Genomic DNA, 20,690 nt, shown 5'->3' on the forward strand with positions numbered 1-20,690 from the left:
AAGATGCGATGCTGAGTTAATAATGGCGCTTGGAGGGAAAATAAGACCTGCCACATTGAGTTTTCACATTGAGTAATTGTATATTATTAATTGAATATGGAAAGTTGAAATGTGAAAGTCAAGGAAATATGGTATATTTTAGAAAAATGACCATCAAAGAGTGATCAGCATCAACAAATGAATAAAGTTCTGTGATACATGGTTTTTTTCAAAAGGACTTGAAGAAGTATTTTATAAGATAATATTTTTTAGTAAGATGAATAAAAAACTTAAGGATCCTAATTATCTAGTCAAAGAAACCCATTTACTTAGATGTGTGAGGATAATGATTTAGATATATGAACATTGCTGTAAACATGAAGCACAAGACACATTCTGTGTGTACATGATCGATGTATTCTAATACCTTTAGAAACGGGTTTTGGTGAAAATTAAAAAGTTCGAAAATATAAAAGTAATGAGTTCTTGGGAAAAAAGCATTGCTAAAAGACAGGATTAGGTCTATCTGAAATACATCTTTGTTCAATAACAATTCATAATCACTTATGAATATGTTTAATTTTTGGTTTCATATGACTGTAGTAAGAAACAGGATTTATTTAATGAGCCTTTTGATTTCTCTGTCTTCTTTTTAAGCTTTCCTCCATTTTACCCTTTCTGTTCTTGGCAGAACAACTAAATATTGGATATTCTGTATTTGTACTCTTATCAAGATTTTATCTCAGGGCAGGACTATTATATTTATCCTTTTGTGCATCCTCTTCATACCACATATGGTGGTTGTACTTATCCTTTTCCAAAAAGAAAGTTTTGCAAAAAAGATTAATTTTTTATATCAGCGTCATAAAAATCACACAATTCACGCTTATCCTTGACCTACTCATTTTCTCTGTAAGAAAGACCAAATCTTTGCATCTGTACAGCAGAAGTTAAACTTGCGATGATTTGTTGAGATAGTTTCCTTGAGACAAATTTTCTTGAATCATATTCTTTGATTTTACTTTCCATTATAGACTGATATAATAATGTTTAACAATGCTTCTAACATTTTAAGCTGTTTTGTTTCCTTAATCTCTTGTATTGCTGATAACTTTAAGGTTCTACAACTTGAAATAGTTTTTAACATAAAACATCAAACACTGTGGTGATAGATAATTTTCCTTATTACCTTTCCAAATATGCCTTTATATACAAGGGCTCCTGGGAATGATTCTCTCAGAGGCTTAAGCTATGCTTTGCCTTTCATGAGAACTGAAATTATTTGGTAAGCAGTTGCTTTCTTTTAGCTTCTAATTTTTCCCTATTTTATTTTGTACATGATATTTGTTTCAAGGTCAAAGGTTCCGTTACAGTTACTATGATGAATCCCAGGGGGAGATTTATAGATCCATTGAACATCTAGATAAAATGGTAAGTCTTTCAGGTGTGGGGTTTTAATGCTGTAAAACCTTTTCATTAATTTTAGATTAGTGATTCAAAACTTAGTATGTTGAATTATACACAATGGACTGATAATTCTTTCCCAACTTTTAACTAAATGTGCAAAGTGTAATTTGTAATTATATGATAATTGATTATAAGAATAATCCCTATTCTGCCAGTAGAAATTTTTTTCATCTTAATTTCATTTGATTAAGGTGAACATTTAAGATTACATAGGGAACTTAAAATAGTTTTGGGGGGAGAATCTTAGTTTTAGGGCAATAGAATACTAACGTCTTTATTTACTGTTAAGCAGAAACAACAGTGGCAGATAATGGATACCTTGACTCTAAAGCCTATTTATTCAATAGCTTAAAATATATGTTTTAACTCTTTCTGAACTGTGCTGTTATTTCTTGCAATATATTAACTTAGTGTGTCTTTAGGTTTGATAGCAAGCCAACTACTATTCTTGAGTAGTGCTGAAAATTTTGTGAATTAGACCCTAATAAAAATCTATGTTCTATGAGGGAAAAATATGTGTAGATTTGAAGTCTAACCTAAAAGTTTAAAACATTTGATTGAAAATATTTTTTTAGTTACTACTTTTTACTTCCAGAAATAATGACATTATAGCCTATAATGACAGTTTGCAGAAATTCCAGTATACATTTAATATTGAATCTACCAGGTGCTCCTTGGAAGCCCTATGGGGGCAGTTCTACTCTGCCCTTTAGGGTCATTATGAGCCGGAATCGACTTGACGGCAGTGGGTTTGGTTTGGTTTAAATCTTGAGTGCTGTGCTAACAGGATTTTTAGATATAATTAATTTTAATTTTTAAATTATCAGGCATGTTTATTTTGGAATGACTTGATTTTCTTCATATTTTTTAGAACCTCTTAAAATGAACTTTAGTGAAATTAATAATTTTAAACAATAAATTTGTACCACTGGTGTATTTCTTTAAAATCTGTTATAAATCAGATTGTTATGTATCTAATTGTATTTTTGTTTCGATTTTCATTTCTGATTGTTCTTAAACTTAAGACTTTAGCTTTAAATTTCAATGATCTGCAGACTTTGTCAATTAAAAGAGTTTTAAAAACGTCAAGGAAACCAAATTACTTTTGTAAGTGCAAATAATTTGCCTTTCTCTGTCCCCTTTATCCTTTGCTCTTCCTACAGATTCTTGCTTATTTATTTTTTGGCTATTTGGATTTTTATTAAATGGAATTTCAATATGTTGTTTTAGGTGTAGAATTTTTAAATATGATTGTATTCTTACATAGCTTAGGAGTACAGTAGACATTGCTCCTGCTGACGTTTTCATTGAAGTATTATGGTAGTCATAGCAACTGTTTTAATTAAAAAAAATCACAAATCATTGTAGTATCTGCTCATAAACAGAGTATTATTATAGCAGATCTATCACTAACTTGCTTCTGTGACCTTTGATAAATCACTTCAATTCTCCAGTCCTCAGTTTCTCATCTGTAAGGTGAGGGAATTGGACTAGATGATCTAAGTTGTCTTTAAAATCTATTAGCCAATAAGCCTGTGATCTGTTAAAATAAACTTTACCAACATATGAAGCTTTATGTGTATGTTATCAAAGAAGATTGTTTAGTATAAAATAAGTAAAACATTTTATTAAGGAATCTGAATGTAAAGGTAGAATATACACTATAGTATATCCTATTAAAAACCAAATGGAATGAATGGAAATTTGGTTACTTATGACATTTTGACATATTTACATTTCTCTTGATTGTTACTTTACATATAATTATTGTCTAATAATTTTTATCTTTAGAATTTTATTTGGATTTTAATTTAGTGGCTTTTGGCATTATGATGTTGTCATTTCTATAGTTTAATTCTTTTGACTTCTAATTCTGTACTCATACTTTTCTGAGATTTAGCTCTCAGTTGCCACAGAAACTTTTTTGATTCTTCCGTCATTTATTTTCTTCATATAGCAAATGTTTAATGTCTGGTACTGTGTAAGACACAAAAAAGAAAAAAATATGTTCCCTGAGTTAATGGAACTTAGAGTTTAGTGATCAAACAGAGTGACAAACAAGCCAAACCTGTATAGAATTGTAAGAGATATTTAGGAGGTAGAATGAGCAAGACATTAGCAATTGATTAGTGTTATGGATTGAATTGGGTCCCCCGAAAATGTATGTTGAATTCCTGGTTTGTGTACTTGTGGGTGCGGTCCTATTTGGAAATAGGGTTTTTCTTTTGCTATGTTAGTGATGTCATACAGGTGTAGGGTGGATGCTAAACCTAATCACTTCTGAGTTGTAAAAGACCAGAATAATCACAGAGACACACAGAAGACAGGGGTCATGTGAGTTTCACCTACAAGCCAAGAAACAAAGGAATGCCCAGGACCACCAACAAGGAAGAAATCTACACAGCTGAGACCCTCATTTGGACTTTAAGCTTCCACAACTGTGAGACATTACATTACTATTCTCTAAAGCCACCCACTTGAGTTATTTGTGTTATAGCAGCACTAAGTAATGGAGACAGAATTTGGTACCAGAGCATTTGGGTGCTTGCTAACAAATACCTAAAATGTGGAAAGAGCTTTAGGATTGGGTAATGGGTAGAGGCTGGAAGACTTTTGGTGTACTTGATAGTAAGAACCTAGATTGCTTTGAAAAAACTTGGTAGAATTATGGACATTAAGGGCGATTCTGATGACAGCTGGAAAAAACTGAGAGCTCTGGGAAATGCTTCTGTAATAATGAACAGAGTGTTACTAGAAATGTGGATGTTAAATGTGCTTCTGGTGAGGCTTTAAAAGGAAATGATGAGCATGTTATTGGACACTGGAGGAAAGGTGATTCTTGTTACAAATTGGCAGACAACTTTTCTGAATTACGTTTGTTTTGTGGGAAGTAGAGCTTGAGATCCCTGGTGATGTAGTGGTTAAGTGCTCAGCTGCTGACCAAAAGGTCGAAGGTTCAAACCCATCAGCCTGCTCTATGGGAGAAAGATGTAGCAGTCTGCTTCTGTAAAGATTTATAGCCTTGAAACCCCTTTGGGGCAGTTCTGGTCTGTCCTATAGGGCCACTAGGAGTTGGAATCGACTCAGTGGCAATGGGTTTCTTTTGTTGTTGTTGTTGTTGTTTTGGTTTAGAGCTTATAAGTGATGAAGTTTGATATTTCTCTGAGATTTCTAAGCAATATTTGGCAATGGTTTCTTTTTGTCACATAGAGTGAAATGTGGGAGGAATGAGATAGATTTAGAGATGAACTGTGCAAAAAGAAACTAGAACTTAAAGATTTAGAAAATCTATTGTGAAAACTAAGAAAGCATGCCCTGGAAAGGACACCAAGGTATGGCTAAATAGCCGTTTACTAAAGAGATTAGGCCTATGACTGGTGTATCTAGTCAACAACCTCAGTAGAAATCTTGTCAGCCTAGAGTGAAAGGGACAGAGACAGGACAAAATGATGGAAAGCTGTCTGCCTCCTGGAATTCTACAGGCAGGAGATGGGCCAGTGGAGCTACTTGGTTGCGAACATCTGTTGTCCTCTAAGAAAATGAAGAAACGATCCCCAGAGCAGTTTGCAGACCAGCTGGACTGTCAGAAGGAGCATGGAGAGCAGGGCTGCCACTTCCTCAGTTTCTAAAGGTGGAGCCACCACCTTCGGGATCTCAAAGGGTAAAGTCACTGCCTGTTAGTTTCAAAGAGTGGGGTTGTCATCACCTCGGTTCCAGAGGGTGTGTGTGGTTGCCATTCATGTGAACTGGGAGAATAGGGCTACTGCCCAAAGTTGAGGGGGAGGGGCTTCCATGCTGGTGGGTCAGGAGAACAGGGCATCCCAGGGCTGAGGGGGTGGTATCACTGTAGCATTAGGCCTGGATAGCAGGGCTGATACCTAGGGCCATGGCTAGAATCCAAAGAGTGTGGCCAATGCCCAGAGTCTGGAGGCTGGATTATTGCCCGTAAGTGCCTGGAATATAGAGGATTATTTTCAAGCCTCAGGAGGTAATGAGATTTGCCCTGCCGAGTTTTGGACTTGGTTATTACCCATGATCTCCTCCTTCCCTCTAGTTTATCCTTTTTGGGCTGAAAATGACTACCTTGTGCCTGTTCCGCCATTGTACTTTGGAAGCAGATAATTTGTATCCTAGATTTCAGCGGTCCAAAGATGTAGAGGAATTTTGCATTAGGATGGAACGTACCCAGAGTATCACCCGTTCTAGATTTAGATGATACAAAAGATGAGATTTTGGAACTTGAGCTGATACTGAATGAGTTAAGACTTTTGGGGATGATATGATATGGTGAATATGTTTTTACATGTGGGAAGGACATGAATTTGGGTGGTGGGGCAAAGAGTGGAATGTTATGGCTTGAACTGCATCCCCTCCAAAATTTTGTGTTCAATTCCTGGCCTCTGTACCTCTGGATGTAATCCTGTTTGGAAATAGGGTTTTTTTTTTTTTTAATGTTAATAAAGCCATACCAGTGCAGGGTGGATCTCAAACCTAATCACTTCTGAGTTATGAAAAGACTAGAATAGACACAGAGACACGTGGGGGCAGACAAGGAACATCAAGGAACTGAGGAATGCTACCGACAAGTAAGGAATCAACACAGTGAAGACCCTGATTTGGACTTTTAGCCTCCAGAAATGTGAGAAAATAAATTTGTGTTCTTTAAAGCCATCCACTTGTGGTATTTGTGTTATTGCAGCACTAGGTAACTAATACAAATGGCTATAGCAGGTAAGGTTTGAAGAAGTCTGAAATGATGTCTGTGTACCATATTTATGTAGATGTTGTTATTCACCAGTACAGGAAAGGTATTAGGGTCAGATTTAAGGTAAACAATAATGAGTTCAATTTTAGACATGGTGTTTGTAAGTATGTTGGAACAGCACTGTAATACTGTAGCCACTAAGCCATCTGCATTTATTGAGTATTTCAAATGTGGGTAGTCCAAATTGAATATTCTGTAAGTGTAAAATATGCACTGGATTTCAAAATCTTAGTATAAAAAAAGTCCCTAGATGGCACAAACAGTTAAGTACTCGACTACTACCTGAAAGGTCAGTGGTTCAAACCTACCCAGAGGTGCCTCAAAAGACTGGCCTGGCAATCTGCTTCTGAAAGGTCACAGCCTTGAAAACCCTAGGAAGCAGTTCTACTCTGCACACATGAAGTCGCCCTGAGTCAGAATCGACTTGATGGCAACTACCAACAAAATTATAAAAAAAAAAAAAGATACTTCAATAATATTTTATCTTTATTATAAGATGAATTGATAATATCTTTGATTGTGAGTGGAAACCCTGGTAGCATAGTGATTAAGAGCTATGCCTGCTAACCAAAAGGTCGGCAGTTCGAATCCACCAGGCAGTCCTTGGAAACCGTATGGGGCAGTTCTACTCTGTTCTGTAGGGTCATTATGAGTTGGAATCAACTCAATGGCAATGGGTTTGGTTTTGATTGTAAATCAGCCTATAGGCTGGAGATTACTGCAGTGTTGTGTCCAAAACTGTAAGTTAGGTGTTGGGAAGAGCAAAATGTCTGTTTATAGCCTGAAGGCAGAATACACTCTAGAGAAAACACCCTTTTTGCTCTTAAGGCCTTCAACTGAATGGATGAGGCCCAACCATATTATGGAGTATAATCTGCTTTACTTAAGCCACCTGATTTAATCACATTTAACTGCTTCTTGTACATGGAAGCAGCAATCAAGAAATCAAATGACATATTGGCCAAATCTGCTGTAAAAGATTAAAATTTTAAAAAGCAGAAGTCACTTTGATGACTAAGGTGAATCAGATCCAAGCCATGGTCTTTTCAGTCAACTCATATGCATGTGAAAGTTGGATAATGAAAAAGGAAAACAGAAAGAATTAATGTTTTCGAACTGTGGTGTTGGTGAAGAATGTACTTTGAAGTGTCAGAGAACGAACAAAGCAGTCTTAGAATAAATACAACCAGTATGCTCCTTAGAAGTGAGAATTGTGAGACTTTGACTTGCTTACTTTGGACACTTCGTTAGGAAAGACCAGTCGCTGGAAAAGGACATCATGTTTGGTAAAGTAGAGGGCCAATGAAAATGAGGAAAACCTTCAATTAGATGGATTGATACAATAGATGCAACAATGATCTCAAACATATAAATAATCATGAAGACGGCACAGACTGAACAGTGTTTTGTTCAGTTATACATAAGGTTGCCATGAGTTGGAGTCAGCTTAGTGATAAGTTACAAAAATAACTACTACTACTTTATAACGGAGTCTAGGCTAGGGTTTAACTCAACAACTGGGCACCATAGCCTAATCAAATTGACATGTAAAATTAACGATCACAGTGGGTGAGGGGATTCAACAAAGCTAGTCAAAGAAGATTTTTTTAAAGATGAAAACTGAGATCAGCTTCAAAAGCCCCAGAAATTTTAGTCCCTAAATTTAGGTCTTGAAAGACTTGACTTTCAAAGAGATAGCAGCTGTATGATTTCCATTTCTGCTCTGGCTTGCTTCCTTGACTTTCCTTTTTTTTCCATTTAGGAAAGAATATCTTTTCAGAGCAATTAGCCAGAGCAAATAGGCTAGATAAAGAAATAAAGGGCATCAAGATTGGTAAGGAAGAAGTAAAAGTATCTCTATTTGCAGATGACATGATCTTATACACAGAAAACCCTAAAGAATCCTCAAGAAAATTACAGGAACTAATAAAAGAGTTCAGCAGAGTATCACAATACAAGATAAACATAGAAAAATCAGTTGAATTCCTCTACACCAAGAAAAAGAACATCAAAGAGGAACTCACCAAATCAATACCATTTACATTAGCCCTCAAGAAGATAAAATACTTAGGAATAAATCTTACCAGAGATGTAAAAGACCTATACAAAGAGAACTACAAGACACTACTACAAGAAACCAAAAGAGACCTACGTAAGTGGAAACACATACTTTGCTCATGGATAAGAAGACTTAACACCGTAAAAATGTCTACTCCACCAAAAGCCATCTACAGATACAATGCAGTTCTGATCCAAATTTCAATGACATTTTTTAATTAGAAGGAGAAACAAATCACCAACTTCATATGGAAGGAAAAGAGGCCCCAGATAAGTAAAGTATTACTGAAAAAGAAGAACAAAGTGGGAGGCCTCACACTACCTGATTTTAGAACCTATTATATAGCCACAGTAGTCAAAACAGCCTGGTACTGGTACAACAACAGATACATAGACCAATGGAACAGAATTGAGAACCTAGGCATAAATCCATCTACACATGAGCAGCTGATATTTGACAAAGGCCCAAAGTCAGTTAAATGGGGAAAAGACAGTCTCTTTAACAAATGATGCTGGCATAACTGGATATCCATCTGCAAAAAGATGAAACAAGACCCATACCTCACACCATGCACAAAAATGAGCTCAAAATGGACCAAAGACCTAAATATGAAATCTAAAACTATAAAGATTATGGAAGAAAAAATAAGGACAATGCTAGGAACCCTAATACATGGCATAAACAGTATACTAAACATTACTAACAATGCACAAACACCAGAAAAGAAACTAGATGACTGGGAGCTCCTAAAAATCAAACACCTATGGCCATCCAAAGACTTCACCAGAAGAGTAAAAAGATTACCTACAGACTGGGAAAACGTTTTTCGCTATGACATTTCCGATCAGCGTCTTATCTCTGAAATCTACGTGATACTGCAAAAACTCAACAACAAAAAGACAAATAACCCAATTAAAAAATGGGCAAAGGATATGAACAGGCACTTCACTAAAGATGTTCAGGCAGCTAACAGATACATGAGGAAATGCTCAGGATCATTAGCTATTAGAGAAATGTAAATCAAAACTACATTGAGATTCCATCTCACTCCAACAAGGCTGGCATTAATCCAAAAAAAACACAAAATAATAAATGTTGGAGAGGTTGTAGAGAGACTGGAACAGTCATACACTGCTGGTGGAAATGTAAAATGGTAGAGCCACTTTGGAAATTGATTTGTCGCTACCTTAAAAAGCTAGAAATAGAGCTACCATATGATGCAGCTATTCCACTCTTTGGAATATATCCTAGAGAAACAAGAGCCTTTACATGAACAGATAAATTCACACCCATGTTCATTGCAGCACTGTTTACAATAGCAAAATGATGGAAGTAACCAGGGTGCCCATCAACGGGTGAACGGATAACTCAATTATGGTATATTCACACAATGGAATACTATGCATCAATAAAGAACAACGATGAATCCATGAAACATTTCCTAACATGGAGGCAACTGAAAGGCATTATGCTGAATGAAATCAGTCAGTTGCAAAAGAACAAATATTGTATGAGACCACTATCGTAAGAACTCAAGAAATAGTTTAAACAGAGAAGAAAATATTCTTTGATGGTTACAAGAGTGGGGAGGAAGGGAGGGGGTAGTCACTAATTAGACAGTAAACAAGAACTATTTTAGGTGAGGGAAAGACAACACGCAATACAGGTGAGGTCAGCACAACTGATCTAAACCAAAAGCAAAGAAGTTTCCTGAATAAACCAAACGCTTTGAAGGCCAGCGTAGCAGGGGCGGGGGTTTGGGGACTATGGTTTCTAGGGACATCTAAGTCAATTGGCATAATAAAATCTATTAAGAAAACATTCTGCATCCCACGTTGGAGAGTGACATCTGGGGTCTTAAATGCTAGCAAGTGGCCATCTAAGATGCATCAGTTGGTCTCAACCCACCCGGTGCAAAGGAGAATGAAGAATACCAAAGACACAATGTAGTTATGAGCCCAAGAGACAGAAAGGGTCACATAAGTCAAAGACTACATCAGCCTGAGGCCGGAGGAACTGGATGGTGCCCGACTGCAACCTGTGACAGCTCTGACAGGGAACACAATAGAGAACCCCTGAGGGAGCAGGAGAGCAGTGGGATGCAGACCTCAAATTCCCATGAAAAGACCAGACTTAATGGTCTGACTGACACTAGAAGGACCCAGGAGGTCATGGTCCCCAGACCTTCTGTTAGCCCAAGACAGGAATCATTCCCAAAGCCAACTCTTGGGTCAGGGATTGGACTGGACTATAGGATAGAAGATGATATTGGTGAGGAGTGAGCTTCTTGGATCAAGTAGACACGACACTATGGGGGCAGCTCCTGTCTGGAGGGGAGATGAGAAGGCAGAGAGGGTCAGAAGCTGGCCGAATGGACACGAAAATAGAGGGTGAAGGGAAGGAGTCTGCTGTCTCATTACGGGGAGAGCAACTAGGAATATATAGCAGGGTGTATATAAATTTTTGTATGAGAGACTGATTTGATTTGTAAACTTTCACTTAAAGCACAATAAAAATTTTTTGAAAATGTCTTTGAAGAATTAAGGCTTGTGTATGTGAAATATAAATTATTAGTGGTATGTGTATACCTACTTCTGTGTGGCCTCCAGGAAGCTGGGCCGTGCTCTCCTCTCCCTTCTGTGCATGGCTGCCGCGTCCAGCTGCTTCCGCCATGGTCATGGCATCCAAGTGGATGCATCGGCAGCAGCACCTAGCCCGGGGACATCTGTTCTGGTTTCCGAGCTCCTATGCATCCTGAGACTCAGCAGCTCAAAATTGCTTTGGGATGGAAAGGGAGTAAAGAAAGAGGCATCAGAGAGAGTGTTTCGAAGAAATGCGTGCCAGTTCAGTGACATCTCAAAGTGAGCCAAACTGAGCATGAAACCTCTGCCTTGGTGGGGCCGGGTGCTGGGTGCATGGCCAAGCTCCCGGTGTCCTTGCATGAAGCCCTGAGCCTTGGTGACTCTCCAGACCCAGAGAGCAGAGCAGGTCCTGGGATCATGAATGCAGGGGTTACAGGAGTAGAAGTAGAGCCCTGTAGGTACCTCCGCAAGGGAATCTCTGACCCAGTAGAAGAGGAAGGTGAAGTGGTTAATCCATGGGCCCCCCAGCCACAAAATTTGGCTTTATGTAGCTTTGTCTACTCCAAGCCTCCTTCTCCACAGAGGAATAATCCATAACTGGAGTCAGCATAGTGATGAGCACATCAGTAAATCTTAGCTGTTAATATTTCTATGATCGTATTTTCTAAATAAAAAAATTTTAGAAAATTTTTTTTCTAAAAAAGAAAAAAAATCCTCCATTTGGACATAACACTGATTTTTGCATAATGACTTGGTCTTTGGAACCTAACCATGTTGATAAGTGAGGAGTGGGTGTATAAATTTTTCCTTCTCATTAAAATTATCTTTATTTTGATTTATTGATCTTACTGAAAATAATTTTAAAAGGTATCACTGTACTGAGAAGTCACGAAGTAAATATAGTCTTCCTCCTGGACGGTGGGTTTTGACATTGTTGAACTAAGTTTTATGAAAAAGTAATGCTATTCCCATCAAAATCAGTAAGAATAACTTCAGCCAGGATCATGCTCTCAAACTCCACACTTACCCAGCTACTTGCTTGATATCTCCGCTTGGATGTCTAATAAAAGATCTGAAACTAAACATACCCAAAACTGAACTCCTGATTTTCTCCGCACAAAAATGTATTCATAGACATTCCCATTTCAGTTGATGGCAGGTTCCTAAGTGGTCTTCTTTAGTCTCAAGTAGCTTAAAGTAGAAAGCAGTGCAATCCTTTTAAGGTGAGTCATGTCACTGTCTACTCCAAACCCTCTGTAATAGTGCCCCATCTCATTCAGAGTGAAAGCCAAAGTGCTTATAATAGGCTATCAGGACCAGCACAGTTTGCTGGCTCATTATCTCTCTTCATTCACTCTGTTGGGGACACACTGGGTTCCTTATTGTTCCTTGAAAATGCCATAGACTTTCCCAATTTAGGGCTTTTGCTCAGTTCACACTTGACTTGTGTCACCTTATCTCAAGTCTCTGCTCAGCTCTCATCTTCCAGTAAGGCCTACTGACCACCTTATTTAATTTCGCATCCTGCATCCCCACCCCCGCAGCATTCGCAGTCCTCCTTACACTGCTCCACTTTTTCTTTGAACAAACTAATTGAGTTATGTACTGCATTTTTGTTAGTCAGGATATTTGTTAAGTGATGTATCCAAAGTGCCTAGAACATAAGTAGGTTCTCAATAAATGTAATTTTGGAAGAAAGAATTAATGCATATAATGTCCCTATACACATAATTAAAAAAAAATACCTTAAGTGTAATATGAAGGAGAAAAGGTAACCTAGTGAATCTCAATAAAAAAAAAACAACCCAGTGCCGTCGAATCTCAATAGCATCTTCTAATTATTTGAACAACCAAAAATTTACCCATAATTTTCCATTATGCCCCTATGGTGAACAGTTCTTTGAGCTTACTGTATTTCATTTTTCTTATTAGTGCTATTTCTATGTAACTTATCTATTTGTTGATTTGTTTGGTGACAACCTCTACTATTAGAATGTTCCCAGGGCCTGTGAGTGGGCTTTCTCTCTCTCACTCATGTTGAATGAATGAATATGTGAATGAATTAATGGGTAAATGGGTGAATGAATAGGAGTGGTGAAAGATGAAGCTAGAGAACCTAGAACAGGCTATTTGAATTAAGGAAGTAATAAGATCAGATTTTATTTGAATAGATCATATGGCTGCAGTATAGCAGATGGGTTGGAGGGAGGAGAGAGGAGATATGCAGAGACCAGCTGGGTAAACCAAGTGAAAAATGATGGTAATTTAGACAGTGAATGGGGTAGTGATGGTGGAAGAGAGGGACAGAAGTAGTTGTATTTAGTATATTTAGGAGACAAATTGATGACAGGATTTGGAGATGGATTAAATTTGGAAGGTGAAAGATGTGTCAGAATTAACTCCTAAGTTTCTACCTTATGCTGCTGGATGGGTGGTTGTACTATTCGCTTAGGTAAGAAGCACAAGAAGAGAGGACCAGTTTTTTTCTTGTTACTGTTTGTTTTTGAGGAAGGGAGATCATAAATTCTATTAAGGGTATGTTAAACTTCTTTCTCTAAGACATAAAAGTGGAGATCTCAATTAAGTAGGTATTTGGATTTTCATCTTGCCAACCATTTTTGAGTGCATCTGCGGTCCTAGCTACTGGTAAAGATACGGCAGCGAAGAAGCAGACATGCCTTCTGCTCTCATGGAGCTTTTATTCTAATGGGAAGAGATAAGCATTAAATAAAAGTTAATATATAAATTAGTTCCAAATAGTGTTATGTACATTATGCAAAAAATATAAAAGGGTTTTGAGGTATTAAATGATTTGACACTACTTTGAGGGGTTGTAGAAAGACTTCTTAGAGAAAGTCTCTGAGGAGTCATTTAAGGTCTGATCTGAATGATAAGGAGCAAACCAAGGGAGAATCAGAGGGAAGAGCATTCTAGGTAGAAAGAACTGCCCATGCAAAGACTAGGAAAAAGGCGGGTGTGTTAGAAGATGAGAAAAAAAGGCTAGTGTTTCAGGAGTATAATGAAGTAAGAGAAAGAGTGGTGTGATTTGTGGTAAGAGGGGTAGGTAGTGATCACATAATGTAGGGTTTTGTAGTCCAGGGTAAGAAATTTAGATGTTAAGTACAACGGGAAGTGAAATGATACTATATACATTTTTAAAAAAGGCACTCTGGTTGTGTGAAGAATGGATTCTATTGGGGGGACAGCAGTAGCAACATGGGCCGTTGGCAATAGTCCAGAGGGGAGATGATAGTGACTTGAACAGGAGTGGTGGGAGTGGAGATATAAAGAAGATGATAAATTTGAGATCTCTTTCATAAACAGTGGTTAAGAGCTGTGGCTGCTAAGCAAAAGGTCAGCAGTGCGAATCCACCAGCTGCTCCTTGGAAACCCTATGGGGCAGTTCTCTCTCCTGTAGGGTCGCTATGAGTCAGATTCGAGTTGATGGCAAAGGCTTTTTTTCATAAACAGAGGCAACAGAATTTATCTAATGGATTGGCTATATTGGTTTGGAGCTCAGAGAAGAAAGAGGTCTGGACTTAGGGATGTATGTTTGGGAGCTCTCAACATGTAGATGGTACTTAAAGCCAGGACAGAGATGAGATTGTCTATTGTAGTAATCTTCAACCCTGTCTTTACAAGTGAATCACCTGTGGAGTTTTTACAAAATAGAATTGGCCCTACCACATTCCTGAAGATTCCCATTCAGTAGTATGGAAAGGGCCCCAACATCCTTACTCCTAAAATAGCTTTGTAGGTGAATTTGTACTGAGAACCACTGACTTACTGAACTACTGGTCTTGGAACTATAGAAGTAAAACAAAAATTTCACATCTATCTTCCCTCCCCTCATTTTCCATTCAGCTCTTTAAATCATTTCTGTACTTTAATCAGGCAAGCCAAGCAACGCTTAATGTTTGCAAATGTAAGAATTTGTAAGTTGGTGAATCGATGCTTTTAACTCAAGGGAGATGGTTTCTCCAAAATTTTGATTTACTGGGTGCTCTGCAGTTACTGAAGATATCATTCTTTGGAACTCTGGAATTGTTTCACATTTAAATACTTTATTTAATATTCTTTGTTGTTCTGTTATATAGACATTCATATTTAACAATTCTTTTAACCTTTTTTTCTGTGTGTTCACTGTTAGCTATTAAGAGGACTAGCTTTATTTGTCTTTTTTGATGCATGTGATTAGCTAGATAAATGGACATTGGTTTCTCACCGTGAAGCAAAGCAAAAAGAATAACAGTTACCCACTGGCAGGATTCTCATTAACTTTCGAAATAGTTGCTGTCATGGATTGAACTCTGTCTGCCAAAAATATCTGTCAACTTGGCAAGGTCGTGATTCCCTTGTATGATTATATTGTTATCTACCATTTTATCTTCTGATGTGATTTCCCTATGTGTTGTAAATCCTACCACTAGATGAAATGAGATGGATTAGTGGCAGTTATATTGATGAGATCTACAAGATTAGATTGTGTCTTAAGCCAGTCTCTTTGAGATATAAAAGAGAGAAGTGAGCAGAGAGATGGGGGACCTCATACCACCAAGAAAGGAGCGCCAGGAGCAGAGCTTATCCTTTGGACCTGAGGTTACTGCAGTGAGATCCTCCCAGACCAAGGGAAGACTGATGACAAGGACCTTCCTCCAGAGCCAACAGAAAGACAAAGTCTTCCCCTGGAGCCGTTGCCCTGCATTTGGACTCCTAGCATACTGGACTGTGAGAGAATAAACTTCTCTTTGTTAAAGCCATCCACTTGTGGTTTTTCTATTATAGCAGCACTAGATAACTATGACAGTTGCCTTTTCTGCTGTCTCCTGAGTCTTTCAAGATAGAAGTTAATTAAAAGAACAATAAGGTTTATAGGTCAAACATCATCATATTCCCTTGACAGTAGGACCAGTAAGCTTCAAGTTGACTTCTTAATTTATATTTGATTACTTGAGGTGTCCAAAATTACCAGAACATGACTTTAAATTTTTTATTAAATAGCCTAGACTACAGTTTTTGAATAAACATAGAATATTTGCTTCACATTAATGTTCTTAGTTTAATATTTCATATAACATTTGACTTGGAGTTGATTTTTTGGTCTTTATTACAATTCTGTTTATACATAGAATTTTTAAAGGGCTCACAAATGTTCTGTTATTTTGTTAGCATGCTGTTAATTCAATTTATAAGTCAATTCTAGGAGTTAGAATAATCAGGTCAAAATATGTTATATATGTACTCATGCATACATGCGTGTATACGTATGACTATGCACACAGGCAGACTCATATAATGTGTTGTCTTGATTTAAATAAACAGATGGTAAATATCCTTTTGCATATTCCTTTTCCAAGATCATTTTATAAGATTTTATTCGTTTGAGAACCTATATTTTCATTTCTATATGCAACCTTTTCAGAGCAAGTATAGTTGATTGGTTTTTTGTATAACTTACAAAAATGTTGGCAATACTGAATTAAAATGTACATTTTCAAAGTTTTATAGCATAAAAAGAAATTATTTTTAAGTATAAAATTTTGGATTTAACCTTTCAAAATTAGTGTGTTTATTATGTTTTTTTATTATGTTTTGATGCTTTTTTGTTATTAAAAAAAAAAAAAACTTAAGTAAAATTGTTCCTAAGTTCCAAAAGCAAAAGAAAAATAGCTGTTTCTATTGCAAAATGTTTGATTTCCTGACATTTGAATGTCTTGGAAATAATAAAAACACATAAAGAAAGAAAAATAAATTAGAATTTTCAAATAGTGTAGTTGGGAAAAAATAAGTGACTGTAGGTAATAGGAGATGTAGCTTCTGAAAGTCTTTTTGTGATAATATCAACTATGGAGCATATATATATATTTTTTAATTAGTACTTTGCAGTTTCAGTAATTACAATGACCAAAGCAGAAAGCATTTTAAGACATTGATTTCGTGAACTTTAGGTTACTTACATGAAATATTAGCCATGCTTATATTTTATAAATATTACATAGTCAGATGTTATCATTTTTTCTGCTGCAGACCAGTGTTTAATTATGGATTTGGCGGAGAGAATCTGAAAATGTCGCTGTAGTTCATTCTTTATAACTTCTTTTCCCTCCAAATTTATCAGTAGCGACTAACTTCATTTAATTTGAATTTCGTCTACTTTTCTTTCTTCCGTTGTACTCTTTTGAAAATGAAAATTGTTCATATTTTCCTACTCATATTTCTTTCTCTCAAACTTTGGCTCATAGCTTCTTTAATAGTCTTTGGTAGGTTTTATGTCATTATCTGTATGATAGCCATTTGTTAGTACATTGCTTCTTAGCGCTGCTATTTTTAGGATTTTTTTTAGTAAAATTTCTTTCACTATAGGATTTAATCTTAGCATCTCTTAAAGAAAACAGAATATTTTCTTTTCTCACCCGTTCCCATAAATGTTTACCCACCCCTTTGATATAAATGTCTATCCTTTAAAAAGTGAGACCAGAGTTCTAATGATTTTATAATATTTAGTTTATTAATTGTGTGGTAATGATTAAAACACATGATTCTAGTTCTTATTTTTTAAAGGTCTCTACAAACTTTTTTTTGCTACTCTTTCATGTTTGTTACTTTAGGGAAAGTTTTATTTCTGGGTAATATTTTAAATAACTTATGTAGATGAGCTTCATTTTTAAAGGGAAGATATTTGCTCATGTTTGTTGTCTTAAATCAGCTCTGATTATGCGGCTCTGTCAGTTAAAACTGCCTGTTCAGTTTAGGATCGCCACTTGGGATTTTGACATTACAAGCTTTTACTTATTACTGGGAGAACCAGCACACTAATAGATTTTTCCCCCCCAGTAGTAGGAGGTGTTAGCTCTCAATTTTAGAATTACTTGCTGAAGCTGCTAAGTTCCTCAGAAACACAGATTGTGATTGATTGGCTTTTGGTACTTTAATGTCTGCTTAATATCTTAGAGATGAATGGGTATTAACGCATTTCACTGTTTCATAGTAGATTAAGTTCACATGAACAATCAAATTTTTGATACAGTAGGCCCTAGGCAAGCTTTCCATTGCCTGGATTTTCGACTCACTGATATATCTTCAGTATTTTAAGGAATAGAAAAGTTAATTAGGCATATTTGGGGAGACTCTTCTGGATCTTTTTGGAGTTTATTGAACTCGCATTTCCATCATCTTGGAATTTTGGTATAATAATTTCAGTATAAAAATATCAATATATATTAAAGCATATTTGCCAGTATTCAGTATTAGCAAATGGATATTCTGTTATATAATTTTATCATTATTGCTTCTGTTTGCATACTCCATGATGATGGAAACGTTTACCTGTCCATTTGGAGGGGTTTACCTAGTTAAAAAAAAAAAAAAGCCTTAACGTTTTCCTCTTTGTCATTAATAAAAAAGGCACACCTTGATCACACTTGTCAGAGAATTGAGTATAGTGGAAGTGATTCTTGCCCTAGGTAAATAAGAAACTTTAGGGAATCAAAGTTCATAACTAATTAAACTTTGTTAAATTTGTTTATATCTTACGTGACCAATTTCATGTTTCAGATTAATGTGAACAAATTCTCAACATACCAGACCCTAGTAAATTAAAATAAAAACAAATGAAAATTTTAATAAAGTAATCCCTTAACATCCATCATCAAATTTTTAATTTTCTCTGTTGTAATTTAACCCATGTATTTTCATTTTGAACTCTTGTTTAGTAGTGTCTTCTCTACATTTACAAGTATATATCTTTGCATATAAAAGTTCCTTGGCCAGTTACTTTGAATTCTTTAATTTGTCTTTTTACAAATATGATCATTTGTTTTCTCCTCTTTGGCTTTTTCATCATGTGTTGATATATAGATGTGGTAAGTTTGTTCCGAATGGTCTTCGTGATTTTAACGTTAAGCAGTACATTGGAACCTCTATGTCACGTAGTTTATTAATGAGTTAGAATTCTTTTTAAGGTAAAGTCCTCCACTTCAGTCAGGAGCATTAGAAGTTCTCTTACAGTATTTAATTGTGTTATGCAAGGATGTTAAAAGAATCGTTAGAATGACTCTTGTTATACTATAATGAAGAGAGGAGTCCCTGGGTGGTGTAAGTGGTTAACAAGCTCGACTGCTAACTGGAAGTTTGGAGGTTCAAGCCTACCCAGAGGTGCTTTGGAAGAAAGACCTGGCAATCTACTTCTGAAAAATCAGCCATTGAAAGCCCTAGGGAGCACAATTCTACTGTGACACCACACAGGGGGTCACCATGAGTTGGAATTGACTCTACTACAGCCGGTACTAAGTGGGAAAATTTAGAAATTTAGGGACAAGTTTTTTTTTACTTTTTTATGAATTTCTTTACATCAAAATTATGATATTAATTGTTTATCTTAGGTTTGGCTCTTAAGTTAGCAGGGGAAAAACAACTTAGTGTTAAAAATTGTGGATAAATCTGACAGTGGTTAATTTATGTGCAAGCAATTAAGATATATATTCAGTGAGAAAATGTGATAATGTTTATGAAGGACTTGAATATTCTAAGGAAAGGTTCTTTATAAAATCAAATTCTGATGCTGTCAGTGCAAAATTTGCATGCCATCTACTGATTATTATCATATTTTAGATCACTTTTTTATTATGAATGTTCATCTGATTACCATAGGTGTGTATTTTGTTAGAACACATGGAATATAATAATAAAGCTATACAAAATAAACCAATGAAGTCTGTATTTAAACCACCATTTACATTTCTCACAGAGGATATTAATCTGCTTTATTGAACACATGTGTGAAGTGTTTTAGCTGAGTAACAAAATAAGGTAATTGCTGAATGAATTAGACTCAGTGATTTAGTGGCTGATTCAGATGATTAAAGTTGCTATATATTAGTGAATTATGAATACATTATTTGACATATATTTGACAGTGTAGAATTTGGAGTGTCCAGATCATAGTGGTCATTTTAACAATAATTAAATAAATTTGATTCTGCATTAAAATCTTGAAAATAAGTTATTCTTGTTTAAAGTGTAAAAGTGGTCATTTTAACAATAAGTAAATTTGATTCTGCATTAAAATCTTGAAAATAAGTTACTCTCGTTTAAAGTATAAAAGTGGTCATTTTAACAATAACTAAATTTGATTCTGGATTAAAATGTTGAAAATAAATTATTCTTGTTTAAAGTATAAAGAGATGGGAAAAACTCATTTTTAAACTTGTTATAAAAGACCCATGTTTCTTAAGCTTTTATCAGTCTTTCATGGGATTTAGATTAAAAATATGTTAACTATCTTCTTAGTTTTTGGTATTATACTTAGATAATTGCTGATAATTTGAAATGTGTTATACTCTGTTAATATATAAGTATATGTTAGTGAAGCAGTTAAATTACAATAAAATTTTGATTATTCATGCTAGTGGCAGGGAGAAATACAAACAAAGACAAAAACAGCAATAAATAAATTTCATTTAGATTTCATATGAATATTATGGCAGATATACTTTTATAAATATTATTTAAGGAAACTAAAACAGTGGAAAGTGTAATTGTAAGCTAAATGACAACTGGTGAATATGGTGTAGAAACATATCAGGAAGTCAGAGAAAAATAAGCTGGGGATTCAAAGTTTTTTTGGTCAATGAAGCATATATATTATTGAGAGTTGAAATAGTTAAGATTACATTTGATGAGTGAGTTTGATATTTCACAAGGTTTATTTAATGTGTTTACTTCTCCTTAATTGAAAAATTATGATGCTTACCTCTAACATTTTTAAAATATAATTAGTAAGTAATACATTATATTCTTTTTCCTTTTCTTTCATGTTCTTTCTCATTTTTTTTTTTAG

The 20,690-nt window shown here is 35.6% G+C and overlaps 1 protein-coding gene across 4 annotated transcripts in view; it reads left to right on the plus strand.

Moving 5' to 3' along the window:
* Positions 1-20,690, plus strand: part of MEMO1 (mediator of cell motility 1) — a 143,067-nt gene that overhangs the window by 107,090 nt on the left and 15,287 nt on the right. For 3 of the 4 annotated variants that reach the window (XM_003416060.3, XM_064277242.1, XM_003416061.4), the window contains one exon: positions 1,334-1,410. In XM_003416060.3, coding sequence (XP_003416108.1) covers positions 1,334-1,410 — 77 coding nt within the window. Of the gene's footprint in view, positions 1-1,333; positions 1,411-4,928; positions 20,683-20,690 lie in introns of those variants that run through there. The other variant, XM_023555246.2, reaches the window with a different exon arrangement.

The sequence above is a fragment of the Loxodonta africana genome, chromosome 26 (assembly GCF_030014295.1).
Source record: "Loxodonta africana isolate mLoxAfr1 chromosome 26, mLoxAfr1.hap2, whole genome shotgun sequence".
Taxonomy (NCBI): domain Eukaryota; kingdom Metazoa; phylum Chordata; class Mammalia; order Proboscidea; family Elephantidae; genus Loxodonta; species Loxodonta africana.